Consider the following 22,884-nt stretch of genomic DNA (forward strand, 5'->3'; position numbering starts at 1 on the left):
GGTCAAGGCTGGTTAACTGAGCCTATGTCTATTTATGTAGAATATTATGCCAGAACTCTAGTTGATGAAACACCACATATTCTAAAGGACAGTAAACAGTTCTTATTAGAATTATATGATTACACAAAAAACTTGGAAGACAGATCAGACTATACTATGGTCTCGCTAGATGTAGTTAGCCTTTTTACGAAGATACCTAATGATACAGGAGTCTCATTTTTTCAACAATATATGCACTCTAAATCCAATTTAACTATTAATAATGTGGAACTGATATCTTTATTCATGGAAACTATTCTAAATAATAACATCTTTATGTTTGATGACCTAGTTCTTTCTCAAAAAGACGGAGTGGCTATGGGAACCCCCTGTGCCAACAGCTACGCTAATGTAGTTGTGGCACAGTGGGAAGAATCCTTTTTATTTAGATCTACACTGTTTATAGAGAATGTTGGATTCTATAAGAGATTCGTAGATGATCTCTTTTTGATTTGGCATGGAACTAATGACAATTTGATACTATTTATAGAAGAGATAAATGCATCTATTGAATTCTTAAAATTCACCTATACCTTTTCGAAAGATAGCATTTCTTTTTTAGACGTTAATATAGTTAGACTTCCATCTGGTCTATTAAATACATCTATTCATCGCAAACTATGTTATAGGAATGCGTTCTTACATAGACGTAGCATGCACCCATGCTACGTATTTAAAAATGTAATGAAGGGCCAATTAATGAGAGCCTCAAGGTTAAACCCAAATGAACTTGGATATAGAGAAGAAGTTGTTAGGTTAAAATCCATGTTTTCAGAAAGAGGTTATAATGAAGAAACATTTGATATAATATCAAACGAGGTCGATACCCTCAGAACAACAGTAGCTAGACCATATTTTACTAATCCTACGTTGTTGTCAGAAACCCCTGATGATAATACATCTAATTTTGTTAAAGCCCCTATTTTTTACACCAGAGATGCAACTTTTATAAAAGACTTGATGACTAAACATTGGGACGTACTAAGATTAGACCAAGACATAGGTCATCTTGTAGGTCCAGTGCCTCTAGTCATATATAAGAACAAACCCAACTTAAAAAGATTGTTGTGTCATAAGAAACCGTCATTAAACCCTAGAAATCCTATCACCTATAACACCAAAGCCTGTACTAACTGTAATCAATGCCATTTGATAGATGATAGGGAGGTTTTATAAACCCACATAATAATTTTGCCTATAATTTTAATACTGGTACCAACTGCAAGAGTAAAATGTTATTTATTTAGCCAGATGTGTAGCATGTACGGCATTTTATATAGGCAAAACGAACAGGATGCTAAGGGAGAGAATACGGGAGCATCAATATCACATAAGAATAGGTACAGATACCAACTCATTGGCTAAACATAACAAAACTCTTGGTCCCCAGCATAAATTTATTTATAGTGTAATGCAAGAAGTCCACACAAGTACAAGAGGTGGGGATTTAATTAATTACACATTAGAATGTGAATTACGCTGGATACTGAGATGTAAAGCAGATCAGTTCCCAGGCTTGAATGAAAAAGTTAATCTGAAACCCATACTTAGGAAAAGAAGGTGTGTTAGACCTAAGAGATAGGATTCTGGGCCAAATCCCCATTGTTTGCAATATTTATAAAGAGCAGGAACCTTGTTAGCATGTCTTGCACTATTTTATTATGATTACATATAAACATTTTTATATATATATATTTGTTCTATGCATACATATATATATATTATATGATATTTTTAGAATGTGTTTTTAGAATGTATATATTTTTTGTAGAGTAGACATATTTTTTGTAGAGTAGACATGTTTTAAGATATCTATTTTTTATATATAAATATATACTTTCTCATGTGAGCTTATATATAAATACATACTTTTTCATGTGAGCTTATATATACATACACACTTGTATATATATATAAGTGCATATCTTGAAGTTTTAAAAATGTTTTTAAATGTATGTACATATATATGGATTTTTTGTATAGACGTACTTCTATGAGATGTCTTTTCATCATTACATATATAATTAGCTTGTTTAGCCTATAGGCAGCCTTGATGTAGTATTTAAACACATTTTATGACGAATACTGTGAAACGTCTGATGAAGCCTAATGGTGAAAGCGCTCACGTTTGTACTATCTGAATAAAACGTTTTTGGATTATATTCAGTATCTTTTCTTAACAGATTAACAACTTTACTGCAGTATTTTCGTACTTCTGGTTACTGCAAACGCCATAGGACTCTGTTCATGGTTTCTGGACTGTTTATTTAATTACACATATTTATTGTTTTAACACATTCAACATGTTTAAATATTTATTGTACATTGTCATTTTACAAAGCAGTGCTTATATATAGTGTGTTTTTAGGGTGGTGTGTTCCATGAACTTTTTCAGTTTGTATATTTTGTCTGCGTTTTAAATTCAGTGAATGTAAATATTGTGCTTTTAATGACATAATTGATTAGTTTATAACTGGGTGGAATTTCCTGTTTGAACTGTATAAGAAGGAAGTAACTATGTGGGGTAAATTGTCTGATGAAGTCTAGATCTTTCTGGATGAAAGCGCTCATCCCTGGATTTTTTTTTTTGGTCTGAAGTTAATAAAATGGATTCTGCATTCTACAACTGTGTGGTTATTGGCAGCCTGCATTACTTTGAATGGGTTCAATCCAGCTACGTCTTCTGGCTTTTGTGTTGAACAACTGGATTTAGTAATGTCAATCCTCCTTCATCTTCACTCATATACATAATGTCTCTTTTCATTGTGTTTAATCTTGAACATCATACAAAAAAACACCAGTTGCACAATTTCCTTTTCACATTTTTGTAGGGTCATATAAACATTTGACATACAGGCTATTTTCCAATTAATACAGAATTCAGCAAACAAACCTTTTTCCTGAATGCTAATCTATACATCCTTCACAGAAGACATATTTCTTCCATTTCTTTTATCAAACCCTCCTATTGCATCATAACTATATCCTTTTCACCAAATCCTATCTCTAACAAAGACACTTCATGCTTTGAAAAATACACACCCACAGTTTTCACCACCCAAACCTTTACTTTTATCTTTATTCAGGATCGTTCCTGTTTCCTTTAAACATCATTCAGACAAACCAACCTTTCTTCAGATCTTCCAGATCTTCACCATCTTTTATTCTTAGAAACTACAACTATATCATCTGCATATATTAAAACTACTGAGATAATCACCTACCTCCTTTTGCATCACATATCTAGCATCTTTCATTTTATAAGCTACTTTACTCACTATTACATTCATTACAAATGCAAACAATAGTCTTGTCATGGGACATACTTGTCTTGTACTACATTTTAAGCATATTTATGAATTCAGCCTCCCATTCACTAACACTCTCACTCTATTATATTGATATGCTGACATACATACTTTCCTAAATCTATAATCTGTCCCATACTTCTCAATAGCATCCCACAAAGCAACATGTCCTGCTGTATTGAATGCCTTGCTAATATCACCTACTATAAGTTTCACACCTTCCCTTTTACTTATAATATCACCCACAATTTCTATCATAACCAATTACAATTCTTGACATTGCTTCCCTTTCATACCACATATACTTTCTTCTGTAAATCCCTTATCCTTCATTCCATTCTCATCTGTATTGTTCTCATAACAATTTTCTAATCTGTATTATTTTGTGTGATGGGTCTCCATTTTTTTAATTTCATCTTCTTAACTTTCTTCCACAGAAATTTCCATAAATTTTAATAATCACTATGTAATTCTTCATAAACAAACTGTTCCTTCAACTATTCATTCAGCACATTTACAAATTAATCTCTTTGCCAATCCACTAGTTTCTTGTACATTTCATGTCCTATACCATCTGGGTCTCATACTGAATCAACATTTACTTTCCTAAATGCTTCTTCTAATTCTCTAATAGTATTTTTTCAAATTTCTTCTTAAATCATTTGGATTTTTTTATTACCTATCATTCTCTCTTAATTTCTTTATTTTTACTTGCACACATATTTTCCATGTGCTGTACTATAATACAGATAATTTGCTCTTGTATTCTTTCTACCTCTCCTTTTGCATTTTTCATTTCCCCATTATACTAATATCCTCTTTTACTATTTTATTCAAATATGCAGATACTTCCTCCCTTCTCCCTTGTAAACAAATATCTGCCTAAATAGTAATGTTAACCTTTTTTTGAAGATTTCTTTTATAAATTTCATTTTTTATACTATAATACTCTTTAAATTCTCTAATACATTTCTATACATTTTCCCACGCTTCACTTTCTTTTCCTTTCTTACATCATCCTGGCATTGGGAAAAAAAACACATTTTATACTTCTTTTTTAAAATTCAACCAATCATTCAGACCAGTTTTCATAGGAGTTCTTTGTGGTTACATGATCCTTCCATAAGTGCAATACTTCCCACTCTCCAATTTCATCCCATAATTTCTCATTTATTCTTATTAGTCCTTTTCCTGTTTTAATATATTCCTTTTTTCTATCACCTCCATCCATGTTGCTAAATGGTCTGAAAAACCCATCACACCTGTATCATCATCTGCTCAAGCCTTCAGATAATACAAAAATAGTCAATTTCATATCCAAGTGCCTTCCACCTTCTATAAATCCACTGACTTTTGTTTCACACAGCCAGGTTATCACATTTTATCACCTTCTGTGTTAATTTACTTATTCCTTTTTCTTTTTACATTTTCCCCTTAAATCACAAAGTCCCCTGTGATTATAATTTTCATGTTAACTGCCACATAATCTAATATTTGATAAAACAGATTTTTTTCCTTGCTAGTTATATATATGCCTATAATGCTTTAATTTTATAACATGTTCTCTCCACCTCTCACCCACCACATCCCATCCCATCCTTACCAACATTACATCTAGTATTTTCACTGTTCTTTACATAACACAGTCACTCCAGAACAATTTTCAATTCCTAAGTCCCATATTATATTTCCGCCCCACAGTTTTTCTGTTTGCAGTCTTTCTTTACCTGTCAAAAATCTTACATTATCTAACAGAATGATATCCATATTGCATTTAAAACACCATTCCAATATTTCTATCCTTCTTACAGTGTTGATAATACTGTTCACATGTACATAAAGTAGTATAAAATGGTTGCCTTTTGTTATTTTTAAGTTTAGGGAAAATATTTTAAATTTTTTTGTTTTCTTTATTTTTACTCTTTCCCAACTGAATATTTTTTCATGGATTTATGTGTAAATAATCCTGATCCTCAGAATCAGATTTTGTACTAGCCAGAAAATGAAAAAAATACTGTATCAATCCCTTCTCCTGACCTTTCTTCCTGTATGCACTCTCTCTCTCTCTCCTCATTTTTCTCTCCATATTCTTTCTCCTTCTGAAGTTTCTTCTTTACCTATCTCACTCTCTCCTCAGCCTCTTTTTGTCCTTCCTCGTGTATATTCCCCTCCTCTACTTCAGCATCTTGTTGTCCTTCCTCATGTATATTTTCTTCCCTTTTCAATTCTGTTTCATTGTTTACTATTTGCTCTTAACAAGCAATCCAAAAGTGTTCCTCTTTTGCGCAAGCCACTTTCAGGCACACAACTTTTTCTGTATGTCCTTTCTCCCCCATACTGGTTATATTGCACCTTGTCACAATCATTAATTAAATGAGAAAAGTCCTCATAAAACAAACATGATTTAGGCTGGCCTGCATGTCTTACTATCTCTCTATGAAACACCTGGCAACTGTTTCGCCATGTTTTTTTTTTATTTCAAAACAGCATTCAACCTCTACCCTCCATTCCAAACGTTTCTCTCAATTCTAACTTTCACAGTATTATCAATAACTTCACACAGACCCTGCATGCATTTTTAACATTGTCTTCTTCCAGTTAATCAGTTCTAAACTGCAAAGCAACATTTTTAACATTTAAGGTACTACCAGAAAACAAATAATTGTTCCACAGATAAATGTCTTTTTTTTTTGTTACACAGTTCCAGAAATGTCATCATCAGTCTATCAGTTTCAAATGTTAAGTCACAAAATGTCTCTGTCCCAATATATATATAAAAATAATTTCTTGGGCTTTAAAAACCAAAACAGTTTCCAAATTGCTCCATACATAATAATAGTCTATTACATTGTCATTTTTTGTTCTTATTCTTACAGCTGGTCCTCTCTTCTGTTTAAAAACAGTTTTATTTACAGTTTGTTGCTGTTCTCTTTTTTGCCTGCTATCACTGCTGTACATATTTCATTTACTGCATTATCTGCTACCACAAAACCAGAAGCCTTCTCAGTTTGTCACTGATATCTTCTTTTACTTTCTGTCACTTCTACCTATGTTTTAACTACTGCATTCTCTGCTGCCAGATCATTGGGTACCTTTTCCACATTATCATCCTCATCACTTCTGAAAATGTTATCTGCCATCTCACCCCATAAAACATCAGAACTGCCACCTGAATCATCCTGTTTGATTATTTTTAACAGAACATCATCTACCAGTTCTGTTATCTGCACCACTTCAACAGACTCCTTTCCTTCTACATGGAGACAGCTAAACACTGCTCATTTGTAGCATCCACCACACAGGAATCTTTGTTTACATTCCAAAACTCTGTATCAAAAAAAATTTTCTCCAAATTCTCACTTTCCATCTTCAAAAATCTATATAGCTCTTCTTTCTTCTTCCATGCTGCTGCTTTCCTTAGCCTTTTCCTTGCTGCACTGCCTTTTAGTGCCATCTAGCAGCTCCAAAGAGTATTTTTTTTAATTTGTAAACACTCATACATTTCATAATATTTACATATTCACATATTTATATTATTTACATGAATAACATCACTCAATCCATCATCAGCTTTGAAATATTCCCACGCCGTTTTACCCACAGCCAAAACCATATTTTCTCCAATATTTTTGTCAATGTCCATTTTCCATTGTATTTGATCTCATTAGGTCTCTCTTTCCATATTGTCTGTGTTAAATTAAATGTAACTCTGTCCTTTTCTTGAGATCTTGTTCCATAATAATTGCATGCTATCATGTCCATTTTAACACTTCAAATTTCAAGTAATCTTTAACAAAATCATGTTTACATACTTCTTTCCACAATTCTTTAATTCTTTCACATTTTAAAAATACATGTTCTGTAGTTTCAAACTCTTTACACTTATTGCATATCCCATCCTGTTTACTTTTGCATGCCATATTTGCTTTTACTGGTAATTTACCTATGGACAACCTCCACAAAAAAATCATTATATTCTTTAATTCTTTTATAAATTGTCTATCTCATCATAATTACTTTTTTCTTACTTATGTCTAACTCTTTCCATGGATCAACAAAATAAAAATATTTCATAATATTAGCATACCATTCTTTTTTGTTCTTTTCTATTGCATTCTTTTTAGTTTCCATAACACCATTTTACTACAAAATTATTTAATGTCTTCATTAATAACACTTTTACTTATTTTCTTTATTCCCATTTCTTCCCAAAGTTCCTTGTATTTACCACATATTATCATCTCTACCAAATTTTTATTATCTTTTATAACTCCTTTTATTACTTTATACATATTTAAAGAAGATACATATACAATTGGATTTATTAATCCCAACCCCCCCATTCTTCTTTCATATATAAAATTCCTCTCTTTATGTGTTCAATCTTGACCCTCAGATAAATGAAAATATTATCATCATAATATCTTTTTCATACTTCACTGGTATCATATAAATGTTAGCAACATAGGCTATTTTACCCAATATTATAGTGCTTATCACATGTGTTTTCTTTCTATATGAAAAAATATATGCTTTCCAGAAAGCAATCATATTTTTGATTCTTTAATTACTTTGCCCCATTGCTCAAGTTTATATTCACTTCTATCAAATACCATACCCAATATAGCTGTATGCTTTTCATTATATATTACAATTCCTATTATACCTTCATAAACAAATCTTTTGCTTTTCTCTTCATTTATACTTAAACCTATTTTCTTTAATATTCTACTTAATTTTTCATTTATGTATTCCATCCATAACTTCTTTTTAGCAATTATTACAATGCCATCAGCATAAATAAGCATTATCGGTATTTGTCCCACCTTCATCATTTTATATCCTCCATTACTTGTCATCTTATTTATTTCCATAACTACTATATTTGTGACTAATGAAAATATCACACTAATAGCTTGACATCCTTGTTTTATTCCACACTCTGTTTTCACATCTTCCCCAATCCAACCATTTATGTTTAATTTCACATACTTTTTTTATATGTTGATTTGTAATATTTTGTCACTTATGTTATATATGCCTGCAAAATTCTCCATAATGCTTCATATTGGATATTATCATTGACTTATTTATATCACCTATCATAAACTTTACCTCTACTTTTTTATTATTAATGTCATCAATTGCTTCTCTTATTAACCACAACAAATCCTGACTTCCCTTTCCCTTTTTTTCCAAACAAATTTTGATAATATAACTGTTTCATTTTTACATTGTACTCTTTTAGCTATTATTCTCATAAAAATTATAATCTGCATTATTTAACATTATAGGTCTCCATTTTTTATCTCATCTTTATTTCCTTTCTTAAATATGAATTTTAAAACCTCAGTACAAATTTCCTTGTACTTAATCCCTGTTTCCATCCATTAATTCATAACTTATATAAATATCATTTTTACCAATCTTCCATTTCTTTATACATATTATATTCAACCCCATCTTATCCAGTGGCCAAATTTATGTTAACATCTTTCATAATCTCATTAAACTCATTTATGTTTATTTTTTCTTTAAATATTCATTGTCTTCTTTATTAAATCTCTCACCATTATAAATTTGCTCTATGCAAACTTCTTTTTTGCCATATAAATCTAGTACATAATTCTTAATTATTTCATATTCCTTCTTACTTCTTAACTTGTTGCCCTACTTTATTTTTAATTCTATTATTTTTCTTTTTTATTTTACATAAAGATGATACTACTTCCTATTTTTTCCCTTGTAAGCAATGTATTGCTTATATAATAATTTTTTATTTATTTTATATATTTATCTTTTTTATATAATATCCTATCCTTTTCTACTAAACCATTAAAAAGTTCTTTAATTTTCATAGAAAGGTGTCATACCAATATGTTGTTTACATAATTCTATACGCTCTTTTCTCTCACCTATATCTGATCCTTTTTCATTGATTCTTTTTATTCCTTTTCCTATTTTAATATATTTCTCATTTTCATGAATTTTTATCCAAATAGCCACATGATCAGAAAATCTAGTATATTTTATTCCTTTTTGAGTATTTTTTAAACTTTCTGATATTAAGAAGTAATCAATTTCTGTCTTAATTTCATTCCTTTTATGAGTCCGGTGTTTATTCTCCCATTTTTAATTGTCCACTCCTCATAATTTCTATAACTACTTTAACATCATAGTCCTTCTTTTATTCCTTAGGTTACAATTAAAATCACCTGCCATTATTATATCTATATTCACACAAACATAATTAAGTATATTTTAAACATTGTTTTGCTATCTTTTTTGTCATATATGCATATAAGGCTATAACCCTATAGACATGCTTTTTCCACCTCAAATTGACTGCAATTATTCTCCCTAGTTCTATTATTGTTATATCCAGTATCTTTATATTCCCTTTACAGAATATACATATACCTTAACATGTTTCTTTACCTATATTCCAAGTAACAGCACCACTCCAAAGCCTTTCTGTTTGCACCCTTTCCTCTTCCATTAACAATCTAATATCTTCTAACCCTATTATTTCAGCATCTACAGCCACACACCAATATATACTATTAATTCTTCTCTTAATATCTTTCATACTGCTCACATTTAAAGCTAAAACTTTCATCTTTATCGAGCAGTTGTATAAAATATATTTGTATCTCTTACCATTCTTATTTTCTCTTACCATTATATTTTTCTTGAATTTTACTATATGCCTCTCTGTCTCTTCTTCACCTCTCTCATCTGTTTCTTTTTCTTTCTCTTTATTTTTAATTTTAATTTTAAAAGCAACTTCTATATTTTTCAGCTGTGGTGTATATTCATGTACAACATCCTTTTCTATCTATGTTTCTTGCATAACTTCATTTACAACTTCTTTTTTTATTTTCATTTTCTTGTGTCTCTGTCTCATACTCTAACCATGAATGCCCTGCATTACCACATTTTTACACTTTAACTCACATTTTTGCATTATTACCTGTCTGACCACATAAATAACATTTTTGTCACATTCATTAATTAAATGATCATTATTTCCACAAAAATCACAAGTTTTAGGTTGACATCGATATTTCACAAAACCTCTATTACCCTGAACATTAATAATACTAGGTATATATATCACATTGCCATTTTCTAGTTTTAAAATTAATCCACATTCCCATCCCCAGTCCATAGTCCTCTTTCTTCATATATTTTAGTAGTGTCCATCACTTTGTTACATAGTGTCAACAAATGTTCTTTCAATTATTTTGCTTCCACTTCAGTACTAAACTGAATCAAACCCATTTTTGTTTGTCTAAAAAAGGGTTGTATAACATATTCTGACCATGGAAAGTTTGTTTTCTTTTTTCATACCCCCCCAAAAAAAATTCCATACCCTGGCCAATTTCAAATATCAAGTCACAAAATGTTTCTTTGTTAATTAAAATGAAAGCTCTTACCTCTTCAGCTTTAACACCTAATGGTACTTTAACATTGTCCCATTCTTTATATCTGTCCAAACCTTCTTCCTTTTCACTGCTAACCTGAACAACAAATTTCTTCTCCTTTATTCCCATCTCCTCTTTGGCCACTTCTCCCACTGTTTCAGCATGTCTTTTTCCTCTGGAACCTTCTGTGGCACATTTTCTTCTTCTATTTTCTCCATAATCTCCTCTTTTTGGCTCACTCTGATTTATCATCTCCGCAAGATAAACATCCTGCAACCCTCTCAACTGGAGGGTTGAAATAATAAAATGTTTCACAGTTTCTGTTGATTGAAACAGACATTTTGCTCTGAATCCATTTCTACATCTGCATTCACCTCCATCTCCTTCTTGACCTCCTCTCCATTCAAAAATAACAATTTCTCAGCTCCCAAATCATTTGTAAACATTTCTGGTGGAGATTCTACCATTTCTAATTTTTGATACTTTTCACTACCATTTCACTTTGGCTTACAGCCTCCATGTTTTCTTCCTGTTTCTCTGGGCCACCTCCATGCTTAGACCAGAAACAGGAAGTCAGTTGTGTCACACATAAACTCTTCCTCCCACTACCAAGAGTAGGGCAAGTTCCCAGATGCTCTGGTCAAATTTCCCCTAGTACTATAACTACTACCTTGGGTCTCCCATCAAAGGAGGCCACTAGTTTAGTGGGACTAACTCATTTAACAATGGATAAAAAATAAACAATAAATTAAGTAAGTAATTAAATTAAAATGATTAAATTAAAATGATACTGCACATTATATGTAATTGCAACAGTGTTTCCATATACTTACAAATCTCACATAATGAAAATATGTAAAATGTTCAAGTCCTTTCTTTGGCATACAAATATGCAATTGATTTCCTAGAAAAATGCATTAGAATCTGGGATATTGGTGGTATGTCAAAGCACAATATAGACATTTAGATAATGCACTTAACATTATAATGCAATGGACTGATGGACCTTAAAAAGCAAAATGGAAACAGTTAAATTTTAATCTATTTAATGATAAAATACTTTCTGAATAGAATATTAAAACAAGTGATGGTGAAATGTGATCAAAATGACTATTAACTACCTGTAATGTAATATTCTTATGCCAATAAATTCTAGCTATATAAGTAATATATTTTAAAAAGTTATATAATATTGGTACACTAGCAAATAAAGTATGAATAATATAGTTAAATATTATAACTATTTTTGTAAAAGTTGTATAAAAACTGAAATTTTACACTATTTCATGCTTCAGCAACAAAGGGATTTAGTGAAGGCTCTAAATTAGAACTGGAAAAAAATTGTGCAAAGTTAAAATAGACAATATTTTCCAATGTTTTTTTATTTTCACTAGTTAAATGGAATGTGCTTAGATCTGCATCCCAAATATATTGTATACACCAAACATGCTTTTGAGATACAGATCTAGCCATTTTACATTCAACTAGTACAGATAAAAAAATGCATGAATAATGGGGCTTAGTTCTTTGCAGAAGCATTAAGAATTTCTGAATACCCCCATAGACATAACAGCTAAGACTAAAACTGCAATTTTGAATTGAGTATCAAAACTACTTCTGGAAAATAATACTTGAATATTTGCACAATGAGATATTTATACACCTGAAAAATCAGAAACATTGCAAAAACATAATAATTTCTGATAGCTTAATGCTTACTGGAATCATAGGTATTTTGAAGGCACCATATTTTCTTAATTTTGGAATAACTGTCAATCATTTACAAAGTCATTATCAACAGACAAATTTTAAGTATCAGTTTGTCTGGTATTATACAATGGTCTTGTTTTATATCACCCTCTTCTTTGGTGTGTTTTGACTTCAGCAAATAATAATAATAACCAGTAACAGCAAAATCTTCAGTGATTACTTCAACCAGGTATATGTTTAGATGCTGTTGAAAATTGCTCACAATGGTAAATGAAAAGATAATAAAAATACAAAATGAATTCTATAAATGTTGCAACATTTTTATAGTAAAGAAAATTATACTAGTTAAACATTTATAACATGATTTTATATATTGTATATAGTTACTTTAGAAGTAGTTTAGTACTTTTGATTTAAGTTTTGTTCTTAATGATATTAAAATGTTGAGATTTTCATAAGTCAATGAATATTTTTATTTTATGAAACTACAGTTATTAAATCAATCAAAGCAGTCAATGAATGTAAATTATTTGTTTGAACTCACAAATACATATAGAAAAATGTCAGAAAAGAGGTTCCTAAGTATTTGTTCTTATTTTATATCTGTAGGTTACAGCAGACAACACTGTGTAGTAAGAATGTTAATTATTTCAGAACTGACCAGCAGGAAGATAATTAGTCCTGCTTCCTGAAGTTTATTTTTTTTAAACTACAAATCCCTTCCTGAAAGGGTTTCTCCCAAGTCCTGCATTAAGAGCATATTTGATGTGTCTCTCAGCCTGAGAGGGGTTTGTCTATTAAAAAATCCCAAACTACATTAAAATAATTCCCAGTTTATAGTCCTGAAATTGTTTTATATATCTGCAGAAAGGATGGAAAGGCCTTGTTTGTCCCAAATGCAGGCACTAGCAATACATTTCACTCAGGGTCTAGAATTTGCTCAACATTCATTAATTTTCCCTTTCCTGCCTATGATGTAGTAAATCACATTTTCATTTCCTCCTGATGAAAAGCATAGCCTCTCTTTTAGAAATTGTGCTGAGGTTCTCTGTTGTGTCAGTCTCAAATGCCACATAAACATTTTTCATGACACTGTGATACTCTACTCTACTGTATATATATGACATTCACTCATGAATTATAACATTTAATTGTAACCAATAAGTTGTATATCTGCACTCCTCTTAGAATGCTAAAACACATTACACAATGTTACATTTCCAAGGAGAAATATCCAACTACTCTCACTTGGATGATGGATAGCAAACCTAAGGCATAAGGAGTGTGTACCTGCCATACAGTTAAATGCTACTGTTACTGGCAATGAATATTTTTATTGAAAAACAAATGTATTATTTAGCACCAAGAACATGCCAGTATGTGCTACAGAGTAAACTTACCAAAGAACAATGACACTTAAAATATTGTAGTGCATGGAGCACCACTATTATGTTCCAACATCAGGAAAACATGTCAAAAACGTGGTTAACAAACTTTTGTTAAATACACCTAAGAACCGTGTTGGCTGATGAAGAACAGCAGGAGAAGGTAAAACAGTTTTTAAACTGTGACAGAACAAAGTGGCTAACAACTTTTAACACTGTTTATTCTTCAGAGGAACACTTATTACCTGCCTGTTGTCTGTCTGACAATGCTAAGATGTTTTACCAGTTTCAAAGACTTTGAAAGACAGTAAAACAGTTTGTCCTCCTATATTTTTTTATGTAGCTGGTAGTATGGGTCTACTTCAAATTGTCAAAACCCCACATCATCAAAGAAGAAATCGTCAACACGAGAATATCGAAATCCCATTTCAGCGAACCAGCAGGACAACAAAGATCTTCCCAGAGTAGGTAACCACTTATCCAAAAAGAAATTAAACCTAAACCACATCATCCCTGACCCAGCCAGGTGGGGAGCTACACCCCCTACACCCCCCAACTAAATATACCAACTATGAGATTGCACTACAGTTGGGAAAAGGGCAAAGTTCATTGCCATGCACAACAGGTTACTTACCCTGCGAAGATCTTTGCTGTTCCTTTGATTCACTGAAATGAGATTTCGATATTCTTGTCTCAACAAGCTCGTCTTTGATGATATGGGGTTTCAACTATGTCAGTTAGACCCGGTATTACACGGAACAAATAGAGCTCCAAAGAACAGAAAAACTTATGATCAAGTCTCACTGATTATAACCATTTGTTAAATGTTCTCAACATGCATGCCAAGATTGACAACTCTTTTCTTACAAGGTAAATATCTTGTTATCCTTGTCTCAAGCACATAATAAGTGGGTTAGGATCAGAGACCTGATTACAATACTCTATACCATGCCGCTAAGGAAGGATAACAAGAAAATAATGAAATTATGCTGCTCATATAGCAGTTCACCTACAGTCTCACTTGAAGCAGCCTTAGTGCTACTTCTTCATTAAAGTCACTGAGTAAGTATACCATCTCACTGGAATTGATAACATTTGAGGGCAAGTACAGTTGCCAAGAAAGATTAAAAGTTGCACATTATACATAAGTCCTATCATAATGTTTACCCACAAACACTAACACCTGTAAGGTTTCTGAAGTTTCTGATGTCATTCCTCTCTGGCACCCCTCTGACATTGATGGAAGTTTTGTGTGCATCCATCTTAACTCCATATGCCTCATCAAGCACCTTGAAGTTAATGGGCATTGGTATCTAGAATAACTGTCATAATGCTGTCTTCCAAGGAAGAATAGATGGGTTTGTCATCTTGGTATCCATATTGTCTGCACTGGTGAGAGTGGCAGGTTATATATTGTAGCTAATGATACTTCAGTCATGTGCACATCCTGTATGAAATCTTAGCTGTCAATGGGTGGATGGCCAAGCCTGTAACACCTGTAATGTCTATCTGGATGCTCATTAATGATTCAAATAGCTTGTATGAGGGACTAGCCCCTATAATGTCTTTACTGCACCTGCCGTCTAGAAAGGTATGCCGTATGGCATTCATTTACTATCTATGAGCTCACTAATATTTAAAGTGCATATACCAACAAACTACACCCTTCCTTTTTTCTATATCTAAAATATACTATTTTATAAATACTCTATGAGGTATCATCAGTGATCTAATATAGCCACCAACGTACCACCAAGAAAATGTCCAGAACCAAAAAACAAACTTAGCAAAACAGCCAGATAAAGGAACCACCAGCTGCATCAAGGCTTCTTGTAAGCATAAAGAAATTTAATAAACATAAAAATATAATCAAAGTTAAGTGCTTTCATCCCCCAAAGGCTGGTCAATTTTTAAGTGATCAGTAAATCTTTTTTAAGTATGTTCTTTCATTTTTCACATCAAAACAGATTGTCATTCACATTCAAGACACATTTACATGAAGACAACATTTAGTCTTTAATATCATGTTCAGTTCCTAAAATGTCTACATGTCTGAATGACTTCTCCAGTGGTCTTCCAAATCTAGAATATGTAATAGAACTGTTCTCTCTTGATATCAGATATTCATTTTGGGACAAGTATGGTTGCTTGGATACTGGCAAAGAAAAAAAAAAAGAGAAATGTCTCCTTCATATAAGACATCATTCTGATACGTCACTGCTTTCTCACCTTGTGTTATTCGGAGACTGTTTTGTCCTAAAAAAAGTCTTTGATTTCTTTGGTGTACCTGATCATCTTATCCGTGAACCATGCTGGATCTTGGTTCAGCTCCCTGATAAATCACTAAAGCTTTAGGTTGTCAATCCAAACCTTTGGCAGGATAATGTATTCTTCTTTGTCTATTTTTTGCAGTTATTAGCTTTATATAGTGATTGTCATAGTAATATATTGGCTTTTGTTGATTTGTTTATAGCACTTGCTTTACCCAGCCTTGAGTCATTGGCATTAGAAAACCTGACAAAAGTAATGTTTTGTAATTCTTTTTCTTTCCCTTGCTGAAAAGAAAACAGCAGCAATTCTTTGCTAGTTCACTGATGGAAAACACTAAAATACAGATGTAATGTGATTCTTTCCATCAGATCAAGAGATGGAGGGTTTCAGTAATAGCCTGTCAGGCTGCAGCTCTTCAATATAATTACTCACATTGCTTTTAATTTTAATTTATTTTTTTCAGCAGTTGCAATTCCTGGTTTTGGGATTTGAAACTCTGAGCATGACCTAGGGAGTTTTATTACAGGCAGAGGTGTAACTAGGGTATGGCAAAGGAGGTAGTTCCCCCAGGCACAAAGTCTTATATAAGTCAGTATATCATGAATATTTTTCAGTGCATACTGGCATTTAGAAATAAGCTGCCAGTACAGCATTTGTGATCCAGACTATACATTTATTTATTTAACATTTGTTGTCCGAGAAAGTGAGATGACACCAGAGCACCCAGAGGAAACCCATGTGAACATAGGGAGGACATGTAGACTCCACACAGAAGGCACCCCAGTCGAGAATCAAACCAAAGAACCTCTTGCTGTGAGGCAACAACATTAACCACTGTGCCACTGTGCCACCCATAGTCTAAAAGGAAATGTATTTCCTTATTTATTTATTTATTTATTTATTTTTGCTCCTCAACTTAGGAGATGGTACCAGGTGCAAAATTAGCTAGCTACACTTCTGATTAGAGATTACGGAGACTTATAAGGATTTGCAGACGACTACAACAGCCACCCTAAAGTCCACTCCTCCAATACCTTCATCTCCTTCTTAGGACAGACAGGAGGTTACTCTGAGGGTACAGGTGTAGATACCAGACAAAGATGGACAACAAAGTCATAAATCCAGTTTGATCCCAAATATTATAGCTCTCCCCAAATATGACAGCTCCTACTAGACCAGAAGAACAATTTTAAGACAGTCTTCCACTTAAGTAGATCCAGTGCCGTTTAGAAAACCCTGATGTAGCACATAATATGATCATTTCTGGAGGTTTTCATCTGTGTGCTAATTAAAACATTTTGTATCTTTTATATACCTGACGCTGACATTGAAATTTGTGTGTGTAGCACTGTGATAGTAATCTGAATCCAATCAGAGCACACATTTGACCAGAAATATTACTATTGTTAGAAACCACACATAAGTAGTCTTCAAGTGATGAAAACAATGTTTATGGTGGATAATAACTATAAGTCAAGATATGTGACTCAAAAACTCAGTAAAGCATTATGACTGAGGAAGCCCTAATGTGATATGCAAGACATAAGCAATAACAACTAGATGAAAGAGTAGATTTTTTGACATTTCTATGTTCAGCTGGAGCCATCTACCAGCCATTTAGCTACTGTTCTCACAAGCAATTATATTTCAGTGCTACTAATTTTGGAGAATGAGATAGAATGAACTTGATTCCTTAACAAAACAATGAAAACTCATTCCATACTGCCCAGTGTTTACCAATGTGAACATGCATTGAGAACAAAAGCTGCAAGAAAGATATAGTAAACTAAAAAGTAATGCAGTAAAAAGTGCTTACTAAAGAAAATCAATATAACTGATTTTAAGGCCCATGTAGTAATATCATCCTTGACATATGTAGCTTCTCCACACAATATATGATAATAAAATTCATGTAACAAATATTTTAAGAAAAAAACAGTCTGTCTGTATAATTAAGTACTCTGTCTTCTCTTTTCTAAATATCCAATACAATAATAATGGTTGACAACATTTACAAGCAATTTAAAAGATACAGATATGCAACCAAAATAAAAGGAATTTTACCTCTGAGTCTCTTCCACAGACTCTCTTGGTGTTTCTTTGTATTTTTGATGAGCTATATTAAAATCCATGCAGACTTTACCCACCAAGGCACGTTGTCCAAAGGTATCTACAAAGTTTAACAGAAATATATTAAAATGTATGTATAATTTTCTTGGAGTCCACTGCTGCATTGTATTATTCAAAGATAGCAGACCATACACACCACTATGAAAAATGTTTTCTGTGTACCCAGTGTCTAGCAAGGAGAAGCTGCTATCAGATGTGACATGTTTTAACACTACAAGCCACTGACCATTCATATATGTCCACATACACACACACACACACACACACACACACACACACTTGTACAGTCAGACACAGTTCTGTAATTTACTGCGCATAGCTAGAACCATTTTAATATTCCTATAGTAGTAGTGCATACCCCATCATCAGGTCATGCACTGCCATATCAGTAAAGAGTTCAGATGCATCAATTGAGCTCTCCTATGTTTCTTTATTATTACCTGTTATAGGCTAATGGCACTACAAAACATAACCCAAAAGACATCTCAGATTCCATCCCACTGCACTCTGCAAAGCCAGCTTTGACATTGTGAAGCTGTAACTTAAAACAATTTTTAACTATTTAGGCATCTAGGTCTGAGTACTGAGCTGACCAAACTCAAACCTATAGCACTGTCTACTGTTGTACAACAACTCTTAATTTGAAATATTGGAAATTCAGATTTATTTAAGATGTTTCAGTGACGAATAGAAATAAGCAGAGCCAGGTTCAATGTGTGTGAATTCTGCACACAATAAATTACACAGTAGACAGCAAATTAAACAACAACAGCAGGCCTGAAACTTAAATCAGAGATACCAGTAACTACTTGACTAGTATTTCCGTTTCATCAAATATTTGTCTAAAATGATGATCAGAAAGCCGTGAGAATAAAATGCTGATTCTAATGTTGAATAATGTCATGTTATAAGGAAAGATTTGTCCATCTGAGGTCATCACAGATTTAATGCTCCAACAACCTTCCTCCAAGGTGGATGTGGAAATGCACATAAGTATTACAGTCCTCAAACAAGCATAAACAAAACCTGTAACAGGCAAGTGACAGCATCAGACACTGGAATGCAATAATACTGGCCTCTTATAGTAAAATTATAGGATGAAGAGAGATGAAATCATGTGGAAGCAAATACTATGCAAGCCATGTTGTAAAATTGGTTGTGAGGGATAATAACGACTGCAAGTCAAGGACAGTGTATTTGTTTGTCTGTTTGTTTTACTATAGGAATCTTTCTTCATGTGAAATAGAATATAATTAAACAAAGCACAACTGAATTCATCAGGATATGACTGCATTATTAAACATCAGAAAAAATAATGTTTTCCAAATAATAGAATATTTAGGGTTATGTATTTTTAAGTGGCTTTTTTTCAGAATCTTCAATGTTTAATGTTCCAGGTCATACCTCTCAACTGTCCACTTTTTCACAGAATGTCCAGATTTTTTACTCATGTTTTTGGTCTGCTCCTCATAAAATTTGTAGTTTTCTGGATTTTTGTGGCAAGTAAGTGAGGACTGAATTCAATAAATAATGATAGGCATTTGAGTTTCAGACTTCATAACCTTCAGAAAATGTATGATAGAGGGGCGTGGCCAAGGATGAACACAGGATAGCAGCAGATTTCTTCAGCTCCACCAACATAACTACATTAACAGGAAATTATTACTTCAAAATTCAACTAATGGAATAATTTTCTTTCTAAAAACGTTTGGAATATCATTACCTTGAATAATATCCAAAAAAGAAAGAAAATTTAACTAATTTTCCTGTCAGAAATCTTTTTGGAAATTTCTCTCTCATCACTTCTGTTCAGAATGAGTTCCAGCAAGGCTAACAGTCAGGATTCCAGCATTAAGAAAGAGCTTCAGACATTATTATCAAATATACAGCAACTAACAACTAAAATGGACAGACTGGATGTTAAAATTGATAATTTTATAGAGAAAACCACAAAACAAATGGATGTGCTACACCAAGATCTACAACATCAGAAAGCTCAGATAACAGGTATAGAAGAGACACTTAATGATATGGACAACAGAATTAAGGAAGAAGAAATAAACACTGAATTCTTATTGAAACAAAACATGCACCTTCAATCCAAACTAGATGACTTGGAAAATAGATCCAGACGCAACAATATAAGGATTTTTGGTCTGCCAGAAAATATAGAAGGTAATAACATTACATCTTTTTTAAATACTTGGCGTCCCAAAACTTTAGATCTGTCAGAGGCATTTTCTTTTGGCATTGAAAGAGCCCATAGGTCTTTATCCATTTCTAATACAAATAAAAAGTATCCTAGATCAGTTATTGTAAGATTTTTATCATCTTATGACAAGGAGATGGTATTAAAATCTGCATGGGCTAAATCACCTATAAAAATTAATGAATCAACTGTGCGCTTTGACAATGACTATTCTTCTTTGGTAATATCAAAAAGAAAGGTCTTTTTACCATTAATAAGAGAGCTTAAGAAAGTACAGTTCAAAACTCATCTTTTATTTCCTTCCAAACTAAAAATCTTTTTACCTGATGGCCCTAGAATTTTTGAAGACCTGGACTCTGCTTTGTTGTATATTAAAAAAAAATAAAATATTAGACAAAATAGAGGATATGGAATGGGTAAGTCCTTCGTTAAAAAGAATGGCAACAGGAACTTCTTGGAAGACATCAGAGAAACAAAAAAGACTAAAAAACAAATGACATGTTTTATATTTCTTTGAACTCTTTAATTACAGTTTCTGCATTTACAAGAAAACCACAAATATCTTAATGATTTGTACAAAGTTATTTTAATATGCAAGAACTGAAGTTTGTTTTATGAATAATCAAACTTTCATGAGGAACAAATAACCTGATATAAATCAACTGGTTTCTCTTTTGTGACAAAGAGACCTAAGGTTAGTAATATGATATATTTTCTTTCTTTTCTTATTTTAAATAATAGCATTCTCTTTAAACTAAACACATAGGGGAGGGAGAGGGAGGGCAGGGAGGGGGGAAAGATGAAAAGAAGGAAAAAAAGGGGAAAAATAATCTATTATCTCTTTAAAATTATTTATGCTGTTTAAGTATTACTGCTATATATTATACTATGACTAAATTGCTTAAATACATGATATTAAATAATATGTCATGATATAACTGCAGTTGACTAGAACTAAAGCAGTTGTAAGTAATATGTCTCAGGTTTTACTTTATTAAAACAAACAGCAAGTAAATATCTATGTAGGTACTTTTTTTTTTTTTTAGGTAACAAGGTTCTGATAAGACTGATATGTGTTTGTAACATACTCTGAATGAGAAAATGAAATGGGACACATAAATATAAGTAATGTTTATGTTAAATAATTGAAGGCTTGGTTTCACTGCCATAGAGACTGCAATGACTTGTGAAGTGCTTCAAGAAGGTTTTACACTGTATAAATCCATTTGCATTCAAAATGAATGCTTGTCACTTACTTTTATTAAAATTCCCGCCAGAATGTTATAAGAGACAATTTAAGTTATAGGTATCCTCGTGAATAGTGTCCTTGAGCCATTTTAAAAGCTTCAACATTCAGAAAATGCACAGAGAAGCTGAAAGCAGCCATTTTGAACTTTGACCCCTGATTTCACACAGACTCGTCGCAAATTCAAGAAGTAAACCAGTTTCAGGAAGTAGAACTGCTGTAAATGCAGTATTGTGATGAAAAACGAACTTTATGACAACAAAATGTGAGTTTTTCTTTATAATAATTTACTTATTTAAGATGTAACTTATAAAATGTAAACGTTATAATGATTTTTAATGGCTTAATATGCCATAGTAAACAAATGAAATAATTTAGAATGCATAGAAGCTAAAACTCATGCATATATGACTCTGAAAGCTTATATAATTGCTGCACTTTAATGCATATAGATGCTTATAATTTAAGGATATATAATATTATAATGCATTTATTTTAGCTAAGATAAATAAGTATGTGCATTATTATGATTCTATTTCAGAAGAAAATGTCATGTGATACATTTTAAAGCTGCAGTGCAGATATATAAAATATAGCTGGCTTTCATCACAATGATTTATGCATAACTAGGGATCAACATTGCTTTGTAGTATGTTCTTTTATCTTATATACTGAGAATAATCATTTTTATTTAAATGGTAAGAATAAGTAAGAGAAGGAAGCTTCTAGTGCATGTAGTTTAAAGTTTTAAAACTACTAACAGTACTGTTATGGCAGAAAATATGAATACTCTAATGTAAGTAATGTCTGAGTCATAATAGCCTGAGATAACAAATGTTATTGAATTCAAATGAGCATAAACATATAATAAGAACCTATCATTACAAATTTTTATTAAACTGCCAAATGGGTATCCTCTCTTTTTTTTTTTCTCTCTCTCTCTCTTCTCTGCTCCCACTTTCAAGATTGTTAGAATGCTATTATGATAATTAACTTATTATATAGAATAGATGTACATAGCATTATTAAGTTGATTATAAAAGTTTTATATGATTATATGAAGCTGTTATATAAATTGTTTAAGTCTTGCTATGATAGATAATCAAAATAAATGAGTTTAGCTTTAGTTAATAATAGTATTTAATTAATTTGGTGGCAG

At 32.0% G+C, this 22,884-nt stretch overlaps 1 protein-coding gene across 7 annotated transcripts in view; it reads right to left on the reverse strand.

The window, feature by feature from the left end:
* The window catches only part of GDA (guanine deaminase), a 1,032,722-nt gene that overhangs the window by 514,385 nt on the left and 495,453 nt on the right, over positions 1-22,884 (reverse strand). For all 7 annotated transcript variants that reach the window (XM_044064387.1, XM_044064391.1, XM_044064386.1 and 4 more), the window contains one exon: positions 18,205-18,310. In XM_044064387.1, the coding sequence (XP_043920322.1) occupies positions 18,205-18,310 (106 nt within the window). The remainder of the gene's footprint in view (positions 1-18,204; positions 18,311-22,884) is intronic.

This window comes from Protopterus annectens, chromosome 2.part2 (genome assembly GCF_019279795.1).
Source record: "Protopterus annectens isolate FY-2018-M chromosome 2.part2, PAN1.0, whole genome shotgun sequence".
Classification (NCBI taxonomy): domain Eukaryota; kingdom Metazoa; phylum Chordata; order Ceratodontiformes; family Protopteridae; genus Protopterus; species Protopterus annectens.